The 18214-nt window shown below is 36.8% G+C and overlaps 1 protein-coding gene across 1 annotated transcript in view; it reads left to right on the forward strand.

Annotated features, from left to right (window-relative positions):
• The window catches only part of ADGRB3 (adhesion G protein-coupled receptor B3), a 1326607-nt gene that overhangs the window by 672573 nt on the left and 635820 nt on the right, over window positions 1–18214 (forward strand). Inside the window, exons 7-9 of the mRNA XM_053710414.1 lie at window positions 11174–11275; window positions 11577–11683; window positions 15804–15998. Of these exons, the coding sequence (XP_053566389.1) occupies window positions 11174–11275; window positions 11577–11683; window positions 15804–15998 (404 nt within the window). The remainder of the gene's footprint in view (window positions 1–11173; window positions 11276–11576; window positions 11684–15803; window positions 15999–18214) is intronic.

The following is an 18214-nucleotide window of genomic DNA, read 5'->3' on the forward strand; positions in this document are numbered from 1 at the left end:
TTACTTTACTTTATCCATAGCACATTCCAACATTAAACCCAACTCTATCCCTTACCTATATCTATTAACACTAATACTAGTGTTTCAGGATTATGATAGCACAATAGAGCTGAACCCAGTGTCAAAAACATAGGATCCAAAGAGTATTTGCATTAACCATGATACAAGATTGGAAATGTTCATTATAGATGGCTTAGACAACTTTCAACAGTTTATTTGAATAAGATGTAAGGAAAAAAAAAGCAATTGCACTAAATCCATTTTTCCACAACTGATGATCTAAACCTCTCCGTTCTGGCGAGATGATCTTAAATGTCTCATCAGTACTGCGAGGTCCTTTCGAAGACTTTTTTTCTTGAGAGTTGTTTATCTTTCTATGGATGTGAAGGAGAGCCACCTACATTGCAAAATAATGCTCAAAAATAGCTCCCAAAAAAGTAATGAGATTTCTCCCCATGCTGGCAAGTTTTTGATCATCTGGCCCTTTGTTTTAATGATACCCTCAGTTAAACTCAATACAACAATTTTAAACTCTGTTTTTTATATAACATGTGGAGGCTTGTTTGTGAAATCACTGTATGTTTGTTAAAAGGACATTAATGCTATGCATGATGACACAAACATTAGAGTGAGGATAATATGCATATATATTTTAAAGCAATGTTAGTTATTTAAATATGGAAGACAATAACTATAGATTTGTAGTCTGTAGAAGGCAATGGATTCTGTTGTGTAATCTTGGTGGCTCCTTGGCACAAATCATGCTATTTTGTGTTATCTCTTCTGCTGAGGCCAGTTAGGGTCAGTTATGATTCTAACTAACTGTGCTGCCGTTCAACTGGCATATTAGAAGCAGGGACTGGGATTTGCTTGGAAAAAAGAATAAACTCAATTAAATGTTTGTCTCATTGTATGGCTGTTATGAAATTGTAATGTCAAATGCTCACAGATCTCATGACAACATATGTGCTCCAAACCTATTCATTTATTATTAGATTTAAGGATTTTACACAGATGGATCTTATAATGTGAATATTACTTTTGGTAAACTCCTGCATGGTATACAAGGTGGGTTCATGGTTTACACGATTACTCATTGGATGCAACAGGGCTAGATAACCTTGGTGCTTTTTGGGCTCTTTAAATCTGTGGCTTTCTAGAAAAAAAATCTGTGCATAATTATATTTTCTGTAGGATATTTCTAGTTAAGTTCAAATAATTTCTTGTTTAAGGTACAATAAACTGTGTGAACAGTTATAATTTATTATTCCTATGACCTGTTCATCATACACCAGCACAGGATTAAAAAAAAAATGCTTCCTAAATGGAGATAACATTTGTAACTTGATGAAAATATATAGTGAGTGTGTGTGTATGTAGGTATGTATATATATATATATATATATATATATATATATATATATATATATATATATATATATATATATATATATATGTGTATATATATATATATATACAGTATATATATATATATATATATATATATATATATATATATATATATATATATATATATACAGTATATATATATATATATATATATATATATATATATATATATATATATATATATATATATATATATATACAGGGAGTGCAGAATTATTAGGCAAGTTGTATTTTTGAGGATTAATTTTATTATTGAACAACAACCATGTTCTCAATGAACCCAAAAAACTCATTAATATCAAAGCTGAATAGTTTTGGAAGTAGTTTTTAGTTTGTTTTTAGTTATAGCTATTTTAGGGGGATATCTGTGTGTGCAGGTGACTATTACTGTGCATAATTATTAGGCAACTTAACAAAAAACAAATATATACCCATTTCAATTATTTATTTTTAGCAGTGAAACCAATATAACATCTCAACATTCACAAATATACATTTCTGACATTCAAAAACAAAACAAAAACTAATCAGTGACCAATATAGCCACCTTTCTTTGCAAGGACACTCAAAAGCCTGCCATCCATGGATTCTGTCAGTGTTTTGATCTGTTCACCATCAACATTGCGTGCAGCAGCAACCACAGCCTCCCAGACACTGTTCTGAGAGGTGTACTGTTTTCCCTCCTTGTAAATCTCACATTTGATGATGGACCACAGATTCTCAATGGGGTTCAGATCAGGTGAACAAGGAGGCCATGTCATTAGATTTTCTTCTTTTATACCCTTTCTTGCCAGCCACGCTGTGGAGTACTTGGACGCGTGTGATGGAGCATTGTCCTGCATGAAAATCATGTTTTTCTTGAAGGATGCAGACTTCTTCCTGTACCACTGCTTGAAGAAGGTGTCTTCCAGAAACTGGCAGTAGGACTGGGAGTTGAGCTTGACTCCATCCTCAACCCGAAAAGGCCCCACAAGCTCATCTTTGATGATACCAGCCCAAACCAGTACTCCACCTCCACCTTGCTGGCGTCTGAGTCAGACTGGAGCTCTCTGCCCTTTACCAATCCAGCCACGGGCCCATCCATCTGGCCCATCAAGACTCACTCTCATTTCATCAGTCCATAAAACCTTAGGAAAATCATTCTTGAGATATTTCTTGGCCCAGTCTTGACGTTTCAGCTTGTGTGTCTTGTTCAGTGGTGGTCGTCTTTAAGCCTTTCTTACTTTGGCCATGTCTCTGAGTATTGCACACCTTGTGCTTTTGGGCACTCCAGTGATGTTACAGCTCTGAAATATGGCCAAACTGGTGGCAAGTGGCATCTTGGCAGCTGCACGCTTGACTTTTCTCAGTTCATGGGCAGTTATTTTGCGCCTTGGTTTTTCCACACGCTTCTTGCGACCCTGTTGACTATTTTGAATGAAATGCTTGATTGTTCGATGATCACGCTTCAGAAGCTTTGCAATTTTAAGAGTGCTGCATCCCTCTGCAAGATATCTCACTATTTTTGACTTTTCTGAGCCTGTCAAGTCCTTCTTTTGACCCATTTTGCCAAAGGAAAGGAAGTTGCCTAATAATTATGCACACCTGATATAGTGTGTTGATGTCATTAGACCACACCCCTTCTCATTACAGAGATGCACATCACCTAATATGCTTAATTGGTAGTAGGCTTTCGAGCCTATACAGCTTGGAGTAAGACAACATGCATAAAGAGGATGATGTGGTCAAAATACTCATTTGCCTAATAATTCTGCACTCCCTGTATATATATATATATATATATATATATATATATATATATATATATACTGTATATATATATATATATATATATATATATATATATATATATATATATATATATATATATATATATATATATATATATATAACCTAAATGGAGATAGAAAATAAAAAATATTTAGTTTAATGAAAAGAAGTTTCTAAATATTCACTGAAGTGAGCAGAGAGAGAGAGAGAAAAAAAGAGAGTGAGACGGAGAGAGACTATTCACATAGCTGTGAAAATATTGCATTAATTAGTGGAGATAATTTAAAGGGGCTGGATATTACTATCACTATTTAACTGGAGCTGATGATTTCAGTTAATATAACTATGGAGTAATAATGAAAATATTTTTATATTGGTAGTAACACCACAACTATCTCAACAGGATCAATAAATTAATAGTTTCCAAAGAGTTCACATTTTTTCAATTTGTACTTTTGCTATTTAAAAAAACAGACACCTAAATTACAAGTTGTGAGATTGTGTTTTAATGCTGATGAAATGGTAATTTCAGGGTTAAAACAGCACAGCAGCAATTACAAGTCTTGTCGGTATAGCTGTACCGAAAGCCTTTTAGCCTGTAACGCAACGTCAGTCCCGCACTCGTAAAACAGCTAGTGTGCCTAGAGGGATATGGCTGCACCTCACTGACGAAGCCCACAATAGGCCGAAACGTACATCTGGGGTTTGCTGTTTCTCTTGTTCAGAGAGGGATTGCCTAGTAATTCGGGGCTGGACTGTACTGTGAAGTCAGGATCAGACTGATATGCCTCAGGAAAGTTCTTCTCTGTGAAAGGCACATATTGAGCAAAAAGAGGCTGCTTCTTGAGTGGTAACTAGCCATAGAACAAGCTATTATGCTATTGTTCATTCTCAGGTTGAGCGCTTCTCTCTTTTTATTTATGCATTATATAGATAAATTACTATTTCCCTATCTTAAATTCAATTAAAACTTACCTGTAAAATTAAAAAAACTAAGTTTAAACTAACAATTAGACTTATATTACTATTAACCCCTTATTGACCACAGCACTTTTCCATTTTCTGACCGTTTGGGACCAAGGCTATTTTTACATTTCTGCTGTTTTTGTGTTTAGCTGTAATTTTCCTCTTCCTCATTTACTGTACCCACACATATTATATACCGTTTTACTCGCCATTAAATGGACTTTCAAAAAATACCTTTATTTTCATCATATCTAATAATTTACTATAAAATGTTTTATAAAATATGATGAAAAAATGAAAAAAAAAACACTTTTCTAAATTTGACCCCCAAAATCTGTTACACATCTACAACCACCAAAAAACAACCATGCTAAATAGTTTTTAAATTTTGTCCTGAATTTAGAAATACCCAATGTTTACATGTTCTTTGCTTTTTTTCCAAGTTATAGGGCAATAAATATAAGTAGCACTTTGCTATTTCCAAACCAGTTTGCTTTCAAAATTAGTGATAGTTACATTGGAACACTGATATCTGTCAAAAATTCCTGAATATCCCTTGACATGTGTATATATATATATATATATATATATATATATATATATATATATATATATATATATATACACACACACACAAAAATTGGTGTATGTGCACTCTCCCCAACGCTTGCAACTGTCAGGGTGCTTTAAGGTAATTTGTAGAAATGCAAAAAAGGAAGCACTCATTGATCCTTCTCCAACTGTGGCAAACAAATTTAATGTAGTTTTAGTGACGTTTCGGGACAAAAACAGTCAGCGGAAGGGACAGTTGGTGTCCCGAAACGTCACTAAAACTACATTAAATTTGTTTGCCACAGTTGGAGAAGGATCAGTGAGTGCTTCCTTTTTTATATATATATATATAAATATATATATATATATTATTTTGTTATATCTCATGCCACCATTTCACCACCAAATGCGATCAAATAAAAAAAAATTGTTCACTTTTTCACAAACTTTTTCACAAACTTTAGGTTTCTCACTAAAATTATTTACAAACAACTTGTGCAATTATGGCACAAATGATTGTAAATGCTTCTCTGGGAACACCTTTGTTCAGAAATAGCAGACATATATGGCTTTGGCATTGCTTTTTGGTAATTAGAAGGCCGCTAAATGCCACTGTGCACCACACTTGTATTATGCCCAGCAGTGACGGGTTAATTAGGTAGCTTGTAGGGAGCTTGAAGGGTTAATTTTAGCTTTAGTGTAGAGATCAGCCACCCACCTGACACATCCCACCCCCTGATCCCTCCCAAACAGCTCTCATCCCTCCCCCACCCCACAATTGTCCCCACCATCTTAAGTACTGGTAGAAAGTCTGCCAGTACTAAAATAAGTCTTTTTTTATTTTTATTTTTTTTATATATTCTGCTGTGTAGGATCCCCCCTTAGCCCCCAACCTCATTGATCCCCCACAAAGAGCTCTTTAACCCTCCCCCCACTAACTATTTTCCAACATTTTGGGTACTGGCAGCTGTATGCCACCCACCAACTTCGCCCACCATTTCAAATTTTTCAAACACAAGATTGCGCGCACGCATGCCCCCCAACCCCCCACTCGCGCTCCTGCGTGCATCTGACAATTGTTTCCAACTGCTGGCCGGAAGATTCCTAGCGATGGGCTGCCCAACCGCCTCCCTACAGCTGCTCCCACCTACCAACAATCGGCACCATTGCTGGCCGATGCAGAGAGGGCCATAGAGTGGCTCTCTCTGCATCAGTGTTGCCAAAAAAGGTATTGCAGTGATGCCTCAATATTGAGGCATCACTGCAATACCTTAAAAGTGACTGGAAGCGATCAGGATCGCTTTGAGAGCTTTAAACCTCAGAGGACGTGCCAAGCACATCCTTGGACGTTAAGTGACATCCAATGGAGGACATGCCTGGCACGTCCATGGTCTTTAAGGGGTTAAACTAAAATTAAACTAACTACCAATTAAATAAACTATATTACACATGAAAAAAATCCTAACACTACTCTAAAAATTACAAACTATCTAATTACAATAAAAACAAACACTAAATAACGAAAAATAACAAATGAAATTATCAAAAATAAAAAAGAATTACACCTAATTTAATAGCCCTATAAAAATAAAAAAGCCCACCCAAAATAAAAATAAACCCTAGCCTACAATAAACTACCAATAGCCCTTAAAAGGGCCTTTTGTAGGGCATTGTCCTATGTTAAACAGCTCTTTTACCTGTAAAAAAAAATACAAAGATCCCCCAACTGTAAAACCCACCACCCAACCAACCCACCAAAATAAAAAACCTGACTCTAACAAAAACCTAAACTACCCATTGCCCTGAAAAGGGCATTTGTATGGGCATTGCCCTTAAAACGGTATTTAGCTCTTTTGCATTGCCCTGAAAGGGGCATTTAGCTTGTTTTACGAAAAGTCCAAACCCTAAACTAAAAAAAAAACCCACCCAAAAAACCATTAAAAAATCCTAACACTAACCCCCAAAGATCCACTCACAGTTGCTGAAGTCAGGATCTTCATCCCGGCGGCTCATCTTCATCCAGACGGCATCTTCTATCTTCATCCCGGCGGCGTCTTCTATCTTCATCCCAGCAGCGTGGAGCGGATCCATCCTGAAGACAACCGGTGCAGAACATCCTCTTCATACGGTCGCCGTCGTACACTGAATCTTCAATGCAGGGTACGTGATTCAATATGGCGTCCCTTGCATTCCTATTGGCTGATTTGATTTTGGAAAATCAAATCAGCCAATAGGATGAGAGCTACTGAAATCCTATTGGCTGTTCAAATGAATTTCAGTAGCTCTCATCCTATTGGCTGATTTGAACAGCCAATAGGATTTCAGTAGTTCTCATCCTATTGGCTGATTTGAACAGCCAATAGGATTTCAGTAGTTCTCATCCTATTGGCTGATTTGAACAGCCAATAGGATTTCAGTAGCTCTCATCCTTTTGGCTGGTTTGATTTTCCAAAATCAAATCAGCCAATAGAAATGCAAGGGACACCATTTTGAATTGCGTACCTTGCATTGAAGATTCAGTGTACGGCGGCGGCCGTATGAGGAGGATGCTCTACGCAGGATGTCTTCAGGATGGATCTGATCCATGCCGCTGGGATGAAGATAGAAGATGCCGTCTGAATAAAGAAGGAGCCGTCTGGATGAAGATGGAGCCGTCTGCCGCATGGATGAAGATGGAGCCGCCGGGATGAAGATCATTCAAGTGGGACTTCAGCAACTGTGAGTGGATCTTTGGGGGTTAGTGTTAGGATTTTTTAAGGTTTTTTGGGTGTGTTTTTTTTATAGTTTATGGTTTGGGCTTTTCGGAAACAAGCTAAATGGCCTTTTCAGGGCAATGCCCATACAAATGCCCTTTTCAGGGCAATTTTTAGCTTTTTTTAGATTTTTTTTATTTTGTGGGTTTGGGGGTGGGGGTTTGTAATGTTAGTGGGTCTTTGTATTTTTTTTTCAGGTAAAATAGCTGTTTAACTTAGGGCAATGCCCTACAAAAGGCCCTTCTAAGGGCTATTGGTAGTCTATTCTGGATTGTTTTTTTTTATTTTGGGGTAGGTTTTTTTTTTTTTTAAATGGGTATTAGAATAGGAATAATTTTTATTATTTTTGATCATTTGTTTGTTATTTTGTTTAATGTATTTTGTTCATTTTGAGATGGGTTTTTATTTTTAGATTAGGACTTGGGCATTTCGTAAATAAGCTAAAAGCCTTTTAAGGGCAATGCCCATACAAATGCCCTTTTCAGGGCAATGGGTAGATAAGTTTTACTTTATTTTTATTTTGTGGGTTTGGGGGGTTGGGGGTTGTATACTGTTAGGCAGTGTTTGTTTTCTTTTGTAGCTAAAGAGCTGTTAACTTTAGGGCAATGCCCAACAAAAGGCCTTTTTAAGGGCCCACAAAAGGCTCTTTTAAGGACTCTTGGTAGTTTATTCTAGATTAGGCTTTTTTATTTTGGGGTTGTTTTTTTTTTTAAAAAAAAGTATTAGAATAGGAATCTTTTTTATTGTTTTAGATAATTTTGTTTGTTATTTTTTTCTAGGTTTCAGTTTAAGGCAGTTTATGTTTTATTTCACAGGTACATTTGTATTTATTTTTAACTAGGTAGTTAGTAAATAGTTAATAACTACAGGGAGTGCAGAATTATTAGGCAAGTTGTATTTTTGAGGATTAATTTTATTATTGAACAACAACCATGTTCTCAATGAACCCAAAAAACTCATTAATATCAAAGCTGAATAGTTTTGGAAGTAGTTTTTAGTTTGTTTTTAGTTATAGCTATTTTAGGGGGATATCTGTGTGTGCAGGTGACTATTACTGTGCATAATTATTAGGCAACTTAACAAAAAACAAATATATACCCATTTCAATTATTTATTTTTACCAGTGAAACCAATATAACATCTCAACATTCACAAATATACATTTCTGACATTCAAAAACAAAAAAAAACAAATCAGTGACCAATATAGCCACCTTTCTTTGCAAGGACACTCAAAAGCCTGCCATCCATGGATTCTGTCAGTGTTTTGTTCTGTTCACCATCAACATTGCGTGCAGCAGCAACCACAGCCTCCCAGACACTGTTCAGAGAGGTGTACTGTTTTCCCTCCTTGTAAATCTCACATTTGATGATGGACCACAGGTTCTGAATGGGGTTCAGATCAGGTGAACAAGGAGGCCATGTCATTAGATTTTCTTTTTTTATACCCTTTCTTGCCAGCCACGCTGTGGAGTACTTGGACGCGTGTGATGGAGCATTGTCCTGCATGAAAATCATGTTTTTCTTGAAGGATGCAGACTTCTTCCTGTACCACTGCTTGAAGAAGGTGTCTTCCAGAAACTGGCAGTAGGACTGGGAGTTGAGCTTGACTCCATCCTCAACCCGAAAAGGCCCCACAAGCTCATCTTTGATGATACCAGCCCAAACCAGTACTCCACATCCACCTTGCTGGTGTCTGAGTCGGACTGGAGCTCTCTGCCCTTTACCAATCCAGCCACGTGCCCATCCATCTGGCCCATCAAGACTCACTCTCATTTCATCAGTCCATAAAACCTTAGAAAAATCAGTCTTGAGATATTTCTTGGCCCAGTCTTGACGTTTCAGCTTGTGTGTCTTGTTCAGTGGTGGTCGTCTTTCAGCCTTTCTTACCTTGGCCATGTCTCTGAGTATTGCACACCTTGTGCTTTTGGGCACTCCAGTGATGTTGCAGCTCTGAAATATGGCCAAACTGGTGGCAAGTGGCATCTTGGCAGCTGCACGCTTGACTTTTCTCAGTTCATGGGCAGTTATTTTGCGCCTTGGTTTTTCCACACGCTTCTTGCGACCCTGTTGACTATTTTGAATGAAACGCTTGATTGTTCGATGATCACGCTTCAGAAGCTTTGCAATTTTAAGAGTGCTGCATCCCTCTGCAAGATATCTCACTATTTTTGACTTTTCTGAGCCTGTCAAGTCCTTCTTTTGACCCATTTTGCCAAAGGAAAGGAAGTTGCCTAATAATTATGCACACCTGATATAGGGTGTTGATGTCATTAGACCACACCCCTTCTCATTACAGAGATGCACATCACCTAATATGCTTAATTGGTAGTAGGCTTTCGAGCCTATACAGCTTGGAGTAAGACAACATGCATAAAGAGGATGATGTGGTCAAAATACTCATTTGCCTAATAATTCTGCACTCCCTGTATTTTCTAACTAATCTACCTAGTTAAAATAAATACATACCTGTGAAATAAAAATAAAACCTAAGCTAGCTACACTATAACTATTAATTATATTGTAGCTAGCTTAGGTTTTATTTCACAGGTAAGTATGTATTTAGTTTTAAATGGGTATTATTTAGTTAATGTAATTTTAATTTAGCTCTATTTTAATTATGTTAAAGTTAGGGTGTGTTAGGGTTACGTTAGGTTTAGGGGTTAATAGTTTAATTTAGGTTGTTGTGATGTGGGGGGCTGGAAGTTTAGGGGTTTATGGGTTAATAGGTTTATTTAGTGGTAGTGATGTGGGAGGCCAGAGGTTTAGGGGTTAATAACTTTATTTAGTGGCAGCGATGTCGGGGAGTGGCAGAATTAGGGTTAATAGATTTATTATAGTGTGGGTGATGTTGGGGTACAGGGGAATAGGGGTTAATAATTTTAGTATAGTGGCGGTGATATTGGGAGCGGCAGAATAGGGGTTAATAGATTTATTGAGGTAGCGGCGATATTGGGAGAGTCAGATTAGGGGTTAATAACATTATGTAGGTGTCGGCAATGTCAGGGGCAGCAGATTAGAGGTGTTTAGACATGGAATTTATGTTAGGGTGTTAGGTTTAAACATAACTTTTTTTTTCCCCCATATACATCAATGGGGCTGCATTACGGAGCTTTTCATTCTGCGCTTCAGGTGTTAGTTTTTTTTCTGACACCTTCTCCCTATTAATGTTTATGGGAAAAGAGTGCACAAGCACGTCAAAACAGCACTTGAATTGTGTGTGGTATAGAGCTTAAAACAACCATATCGCACACACAAGCCGGCTGTTTCAAAACTTGTAATGGCAGCGCTATAGGGGGTGAAATAATGCAACTTTTGTTGCGTTCGTTAATTTCCCTATAGCGCGCATTATTCATAATCTAGGTGAGAGTTTTTAATATTATTTTAAACATATACATTCACCTAACATTTACTAATAATCAACTCACATTCCACCTTAAGCAGATATGTTTTTTTCCTTCTAGTACAATTTCAAACACATTTACTTGACGTGCAATTTTTATAGCAAAATCAAAGCAAGAATAGTCTTACAAGTACCTGTAGCAATCACTTTTTGCATTGTATCAGTAAAACATAACATATTGCATCTAGTTTACATTGTAAAAGCGGATATTTAAGGCTACTAAAGTTCTTTCCCCAGGCATGCAAATACAGAGTAGCCTGACCAATAATCTCTGAAGAAAAGATGTGTGTTTAATACAAATCTCTCTGTTTTATTCATAGCTCCTTATGAAATCTGCCCTGAGGATTATTTGATGTCTATGGTATGGAAAAGGACCCCAGCTGGAGATCTAGCAACTAATAGATGTCCTCTTAATGCAACAGGTAAACGTTATCTATCTGATAACATCATTATTATTATTAATAATAATAATACATTAGTAATAATATTTATTGTAATAATGAGAGGCTAAACAAAAATAATCAAATTTGTAGTTCTTTGCAGCATTATTTATTTACAAACACTTCCAACAGAATAACTATTTTTAAAATAAACTAATTAAAAAATGCTTAATTATGATTTCAAATGTTAACAGCCAAAATCTAACCTATTGAGACCTTATTCTTTGACTTCAGCACTGGTATACTAACATAAAATATTTTCTGCATCCTGTATGGCTTCTAGGAACCACTAGCAGACGCTGCTCGCTCAGTCTTCACGGAGTAGCCTTCTGGGAACAGCCAAGCTTTGCAAGATGCGTATCAGCTGAATACAGACACTTGCAGCTTTCAGTAGGTGCAAAGCCGGCTTTTGTCCTTGTTATGTTTATTTCCTATTATGCAGCTATGCAGAGAAATGTAGCCTATTCATACTGAGACAGAAAGAAAGGGTGAGGCTATTCAAAAAGAATTTGATAACTAATAAATCCCTATGCACATTGAATTATCTCAACCTTTATTTGCTTTAGGAACAGTACAAATTAAGATAATTAGTGCATGAATTATACATAATATATTGTAGACGAATAAATGTGATCTATGTAACAAATTTCAAATAGTTTTTAAATGTATATGTTATTAATTGTTAATTTGCAAGATTAGAAAATATGCATTGTTTATTAAATCATATGAGCTCAGCTGTTGGGAATTTGGAAGCATTATGCAGCTTTAGATTTGCCTTTGGAAATAGTAGTAATTAAGGAAAGCTTAAATAAGAGGCATTGTATGGGTTAGCCAGTGTTTTATTCATTGTATTATGGTGTTGGATATTGACAGTTTATTGCTGGATTTTTGTTTGTGCATAGCTCTACAGCAATATGGATCAATTAATTCTATATTAAAGTAACATGAAAATCAACTTTGTTCATATAGAGCATCAATTTTTTTTTTAAATGTTCAATTTACTTCTATTATCAAATTTGATTTGTTCTCATGGTATTCTTTTTTGAAGAGATATCTAGGTATAGGTGTCTGGAGCACTATGCAGCAGGATATAGTGCTCTTGCAAATGAATAACATTTTTGCAAAACTGCTGCCATGTAGTGCTCCAGACACGTGCACGCTCCTGAGATTTACGCCCCTGCTTTTCAACAGAAGATTCCAAGAGAATGAAGAAAATTTGGTAAAAGTATATTAGAAAGTTGTTAAAAATTGCATGCTCTAACTGAATCATGTACGAAAAATGCTGGGTTTCATGTCCCTTTAATACCTCTCAAAAATATATAGTACATTGTTTTATGTTGTTTTATTTATCACAGTAATTCTTTTAAACAGAACCATTAGCTCAGTCTGTATCTAACATGGGGCAATTTGAATGTTTAGGGCGTGACAATGCACATATTGTAAGTTTCCAATGACAAAATGCTAAATGCACTCTTTGAAGTATAAAACTATAATCTTTATAAGGCTGACATGTACTTCTGTCATTCATCATGACTATCTCTCCTTTCTTAGCCACTAGGGGCCCGATCAGATATGCAGCGTCACCCGCAAAAGCCTGTGTCACCAATTTGTTTGAGAATCTAACGCTCACATACACAGCGCATATATTTTAACTGTTGCCCGCTGTTTTTACTCCCATAAACTAACATAGAACCAGCGTCGCAAGTCAGTATCATATATTCAGCACAAGGACTTATGCGGCGAAAATGTATACATTTTACTCCATAGTCACCTCGTCACAAATAGGCAAGCCTTGCAGTGAGTATATGAGCACCATAACCCCCTAAAAGCCTTAACAAACACCTAATGTATGCACAATATGTACCTCTCAACCGCTATCCCCCCACCGCAATAACTGATACATGTATTAACCCCTAATCCGCCAACCCCCACATCGCAAAGTATCTAATTACATTATTAACCCCTAATCCACCAACCCCCCACAACACAATCTACCTATTAACACTATTAACCCCTAACCTATCAAACCCCACAATGCAATCTACCTAATTAACCTATTAACCCCTAAACCACCATACCCCACAATGCAAAGTATTAATCTAATCACTAAGCCCTCTAACCTAACACCCCCTAAGTTAACCCCAATTACATAAAATAAAAAAGACTATCTCCCTAAAAATTTTATTAAAAATTACCAAAATAAAAAAATCCAAACATTAATCACATGACAATAAATGAAATAGGTGGCAGAGAGGTTAGGAAGCAACCAGTTATGAGCAAGCCTACATTGCAAGAGCGCCAACACAGCTTTCACAACACTAGAAAACAGATAAGGAGCTATAAAACAAAATATATTTTGCTTACATAATGATAGTGGCTAGCGTTTTCTGTTCCAGTAACAAGTCTCAATTGACTGCTCCAAATATGGCAAGTTGTGAGTGTAAAAACATACAGAGAAAAGCGCACTCACAGGAACGAACAACCAGCTCAATACCATTGTTAGCCTGTTCTATGGCGATTTACCACCTGGGTGCAGCTTCTTTTAGCCCAGTAATGCTTTTGACAGAGAAGAACGTTCCTGTAGTATATCAGTCTGATCCCGCTATCAGTCTGATCCCGCCTATTACGGTCAGTAAAGCACCGAAATACCAGGCAATTCCTCTCTGAACAAGGAGCACATCAACCCCAGACAATTGTTCGGCCCTCATTGGGCCTCGTCAGTGAGGTGTAGCCATATTCCTCTAAGGACACTGAGCAAGGAGTCCACGTCTGGTTGCCCCTTTTTTCCCATAGGAAGACTAAATACATACAGACAGAAGCGCACTCACAGGAATGAGCAACCAGCTCAATACTATTGTTAGCCTGTTGTATAGTGATTTACCATCTGGGTGCAGCTTCTTTTAGCCCAGTAATGCTTTTCCCAAAGTAGAACTTTTCTGTAGTATATCAGTCTGATCCTGCCTATTACAGTCAGTCCAGCACTAAAATACCAGACATTTACTATCTGAACAAGGAACACAGCAACCCCAGACAATCATTTCAGCCTTTATTGGGCCTCGTCAGTGAGTTGTAGCCATATTCCTCTAAGCACACTGAGCAAGGAGTCCACGTCTGGTTGTCCCTTTTTCCCATAGGGAGACTAAATACATACAAAGAGAAGCGGATGAGAGTATGCTATAACTTACTTTATTATATATACATATGTAAATATATATATATATATATATATATATATATAAACACACATCAAATCTGGTACTCACAATCAAGCATACAGTAAAATTTAAAAGCAATAAATGGGAGAGTCAGTTGCATTTGGAACCAAAGAAATAATCCAAGTACCACATCTCTCCCCTCCTGGTTCCCTAACCAAGCAGCTACACAATGCATACTTTCAAATAAACTGAGAACCAACACCCGGGTGTTCCAGGCCTTGGTAATTGCCCTTAAGTAAATTTCAAACACAGAAAAGGACCTCACTCTCAGACTGGAAAGGGTACCCATCCCAAGTCACTGTGAACCCCACAGCCCTGTATACTTACAGACATCCTAAGATAGTCTGTGGATGAGAGTACGCTGTACGGTAATTTAATATATATATTGTATGTATATAAACACACAAAAAATCTGGCACTCACTATCAAGCACACAGTAACATTTAAAGACAATAAATGGGAGAGTCAGTTGCATTTGGCGCCAAAGGAATAAGCCCAGTACCACATCTCTCCCCTCCTGGTTCCCTAACCAAGCAGCTACACAAAGGGTGTTACAGGCTTTGGTAATTGCCCATAAGTAAATACAAAACACAGAAACGGACCACACTCTCAGACTGGAAAGGGTACACATCCCAAGTTACTGTGAACCCCACAGCCCTGTATACTTACAGACAGCTGAATAGTTCCCAGCAACCCAGGCAGTTAACTCCTGGGCAGCCTGGGTGACAGGCCCAAAGGGAAACAAAAAAAATGATTAACACAACACACAGAAAATCTGGTACTCACTAGCCAGCTCACAGCAATATTTAAACGCAAAAATGAGTCAGTTGCATTTGGCACCAAAGGAATAAGCACAGGACCATATCAAGGTCTCTCTCCCCTCCTTGGTCCCTAATAATTAACGAGAGCTCTGAAGTCAAGTGAACAATTTTGCTTTCAATTCATAATAATCTCGCTACTACCAATGTGTGTAAAGAGATGGGATATACCCCTTTTTTTCTTGCACACAAAAATTAGCATGCCACTCATAATCTAACCCTTAGTATGTTAATTTATTACAAGACTGGAATAAAATATTGTAAGATTTTCACTCTCCTTTTAAAAAAATGCATATTTTGCTAATAAAATTATATTTTAAAATGTTTTTAAACATTACTTTTCTATGCCATTTTTTGTATAATATATTGCTGGTATTTACTATATTGAAAGAAAAAAAATTGAAGGTGTGTTCTATATGAATGTTTTTCAATCCTTATTCCTTTTCTCTGATATTAAATTTGTTTTGCCTAATACAGATTAAAGAACATCTTGCAAAGGGCCAACGAACATTAGCAGGTGAAGGAATGTCTCAGGTCACAAAAACACTGCTTGATTTAACTCAGAGGAAGCATTTTTATGCAGGGGATCTTCTGGTCTCAGTGGAAATCCTCAGAAATGTCACTGACACTTTCAAAAGAGCAAGTTATGTCCCCACGTCAGATGGAGTACAGGTAAGATAGAAATTATGTCAAACTTCAGCAAAAAAAATCTGGACATCTTTGCTGTGAAATACTATTAATATGAATTTGTTAATATAGTTTTCTTCCTAAGAGTCTTTTAACACTATAATTTTTTATACAATATTTAACAAAAAAAATAAAAATAATGATCGTAGCCTTGGTGACCTTATTGCCAATATTTTCCTAATAACAGAAGGCAAGTATTTACTTAACTTTCTTCACGTAAATCTGCCTCCCAAAAAAGTTACTAAAGAAACCAATCACTATTATGGAAAAAGCACATACTAATACAAATATATGCAAACCCCTGAATATAGTACCCCAGAGCATACCCTCCTACATCCTTTCTTTGATCTGTCTAACAAGTCTAACAACAGGAAATCTCTGGAATAGTCTGTTTTAAAACAAAACAAGTCCTATATCTAAAGAATCATTCTTCAGACCAAAATAACGTCAGGAGAAACACACAGTCGAACAATAACAAAGTTTGAAAATTTTAACCTTTAAAAGACAAATTACAAAATATTGATGACAGCAGAATGGTGAATCAAGCTGGAAAATTAAGAAAAAAACTTCAACATAATAATACATTTACTTAATAGACAAGTCAAAAAAATAAAAATACAAAACATAAAATAAAGACTTAACAAGGTAAGATAAGAATAAAAGGAAACTATAAAACTAATGATGCTACTAATAATTATCCAATAAGAAATGGAGGAGGGAAGAATACTGGATGCAAAATAATGACCTTCTGGGGCCTATCTATCAAGCTCCAAATGGAGCTTGACGGCCCGTGTTTCTGACGAGTCTTCAGACTCGCCAGAAACACAAGTTATGGAGCAGCAGTCTAAAGACCGCTGCTCCATAACCCTGTCCGCCTGCTCTGATGAGGTGGACAGGAATCGCCCGAATTCAACCCGATCAAATACGATTGGGTTGATTGACACCTCCCTGCTGGTGGCCGATTGGCTGCGAGTCAGCAGGGGCAGCGTTGCACCAGCAGCTCTTGTGAGCTGCTGGTGCAATGCTGAATAAGGAGAGCGTATTGCTCTCCGCATTCAGTGATGTCTTGCCGACCTGATCCGCACTGTCGGATCAGGTCCGCAAGACATTTGATAAATAGTCCCCTCTGTCTTTAATAGGTCACCAAGACTACAATACTTTTAATTTGTTCACAGGATATGAGGCTCTTATTTTGCATGTTTAATGCTCTGAAAGATTATGCGCAGATTCTGATATAAAAATCCAATATAAAACTTTTTAAAAACGTACTTAGAAGCTTCCAAGTTAGCACTGTTGAAAATCAGAAACTATTCGGAAAGAAATGATACAAAGAAGTCTTTCCAGAAAGTTGTATTAAATGGGAAAAGAAAAGAAATTAAAATGTAAGGCACTGACAGACTTAAAAAAAAACAAAGGCCTAGATTACAAGTGGGGACAAAAATATTAGCATTATTATGCGTTACCATTCCTCAAGCTCAATTGATTGTGCTTCTATTTTTTAGCTCATATTGCAAGTCAAAAGTTATTTTTATATGCCTCACATAATAGACTTCTGTGGGGTCCTGCAGTAAAATTAATTTTGGATATTGCTCAAGCGCTAAGCCATGGTTCACTAAACCAATGGTGCACAAGCAGTGTAGTTCTTCATGTATTTATATGCTGTACTATTAAAGGGACAGTCTATACCTTAGTCAATTTAAAGTCTTACCTTAGATTAAGCTGTAAATAGTCTCCTGCACCCTTTCTATATCATGCAGCAGGAATGGTAAAAAAGTTATTTTAAAATGAATATTGTTTCTGGCCACTTTGAAATGGCTGCCAAGCCCCGCCCACTGATGACATCACTATCTGGGCTGCATCTATGCACTCTGCTGAATAGCATTGACAGTCTGTTAAATTCAACTAGTGAGCCTTTTGTGATTGGAAGCCATATGCAGCCCATATCGTGATGTCATCAGTGGGCTGAGCTTGGCAGCCATTTCAAGGTGGCCATAAACAATATTTATTTTAAAATAACTTTTTTACTGTTCCTGCTGCATGATAAAGAAAAGGTGCAGGAGGCTATTTGCAGCTTTATCTAAGGTAAGAATTTAAAATGACCAAGGTGTAGACTGTCCCTTTAATAATAATAATGGTTTCATTCAGGTCTTAAAATGTTCAAATTGTTAAAACGCTATTTTAGATTGCGCTCAAGTGCATCA

Source organism: Bombina bombina, chromosome 4 (genome assembly GCF_027579735.1).
Source record: "Bombina bombina isolate aBomBom1 chromosome 4, aBomBom1.pri, whole genome shotgun sequence".
Classification (NCBI taxonomy): Eukaryota; Metazoa; Chordata; class Amphibia; order Anura; family Bombinatoridae; genus Bombina; species Bombina bombina.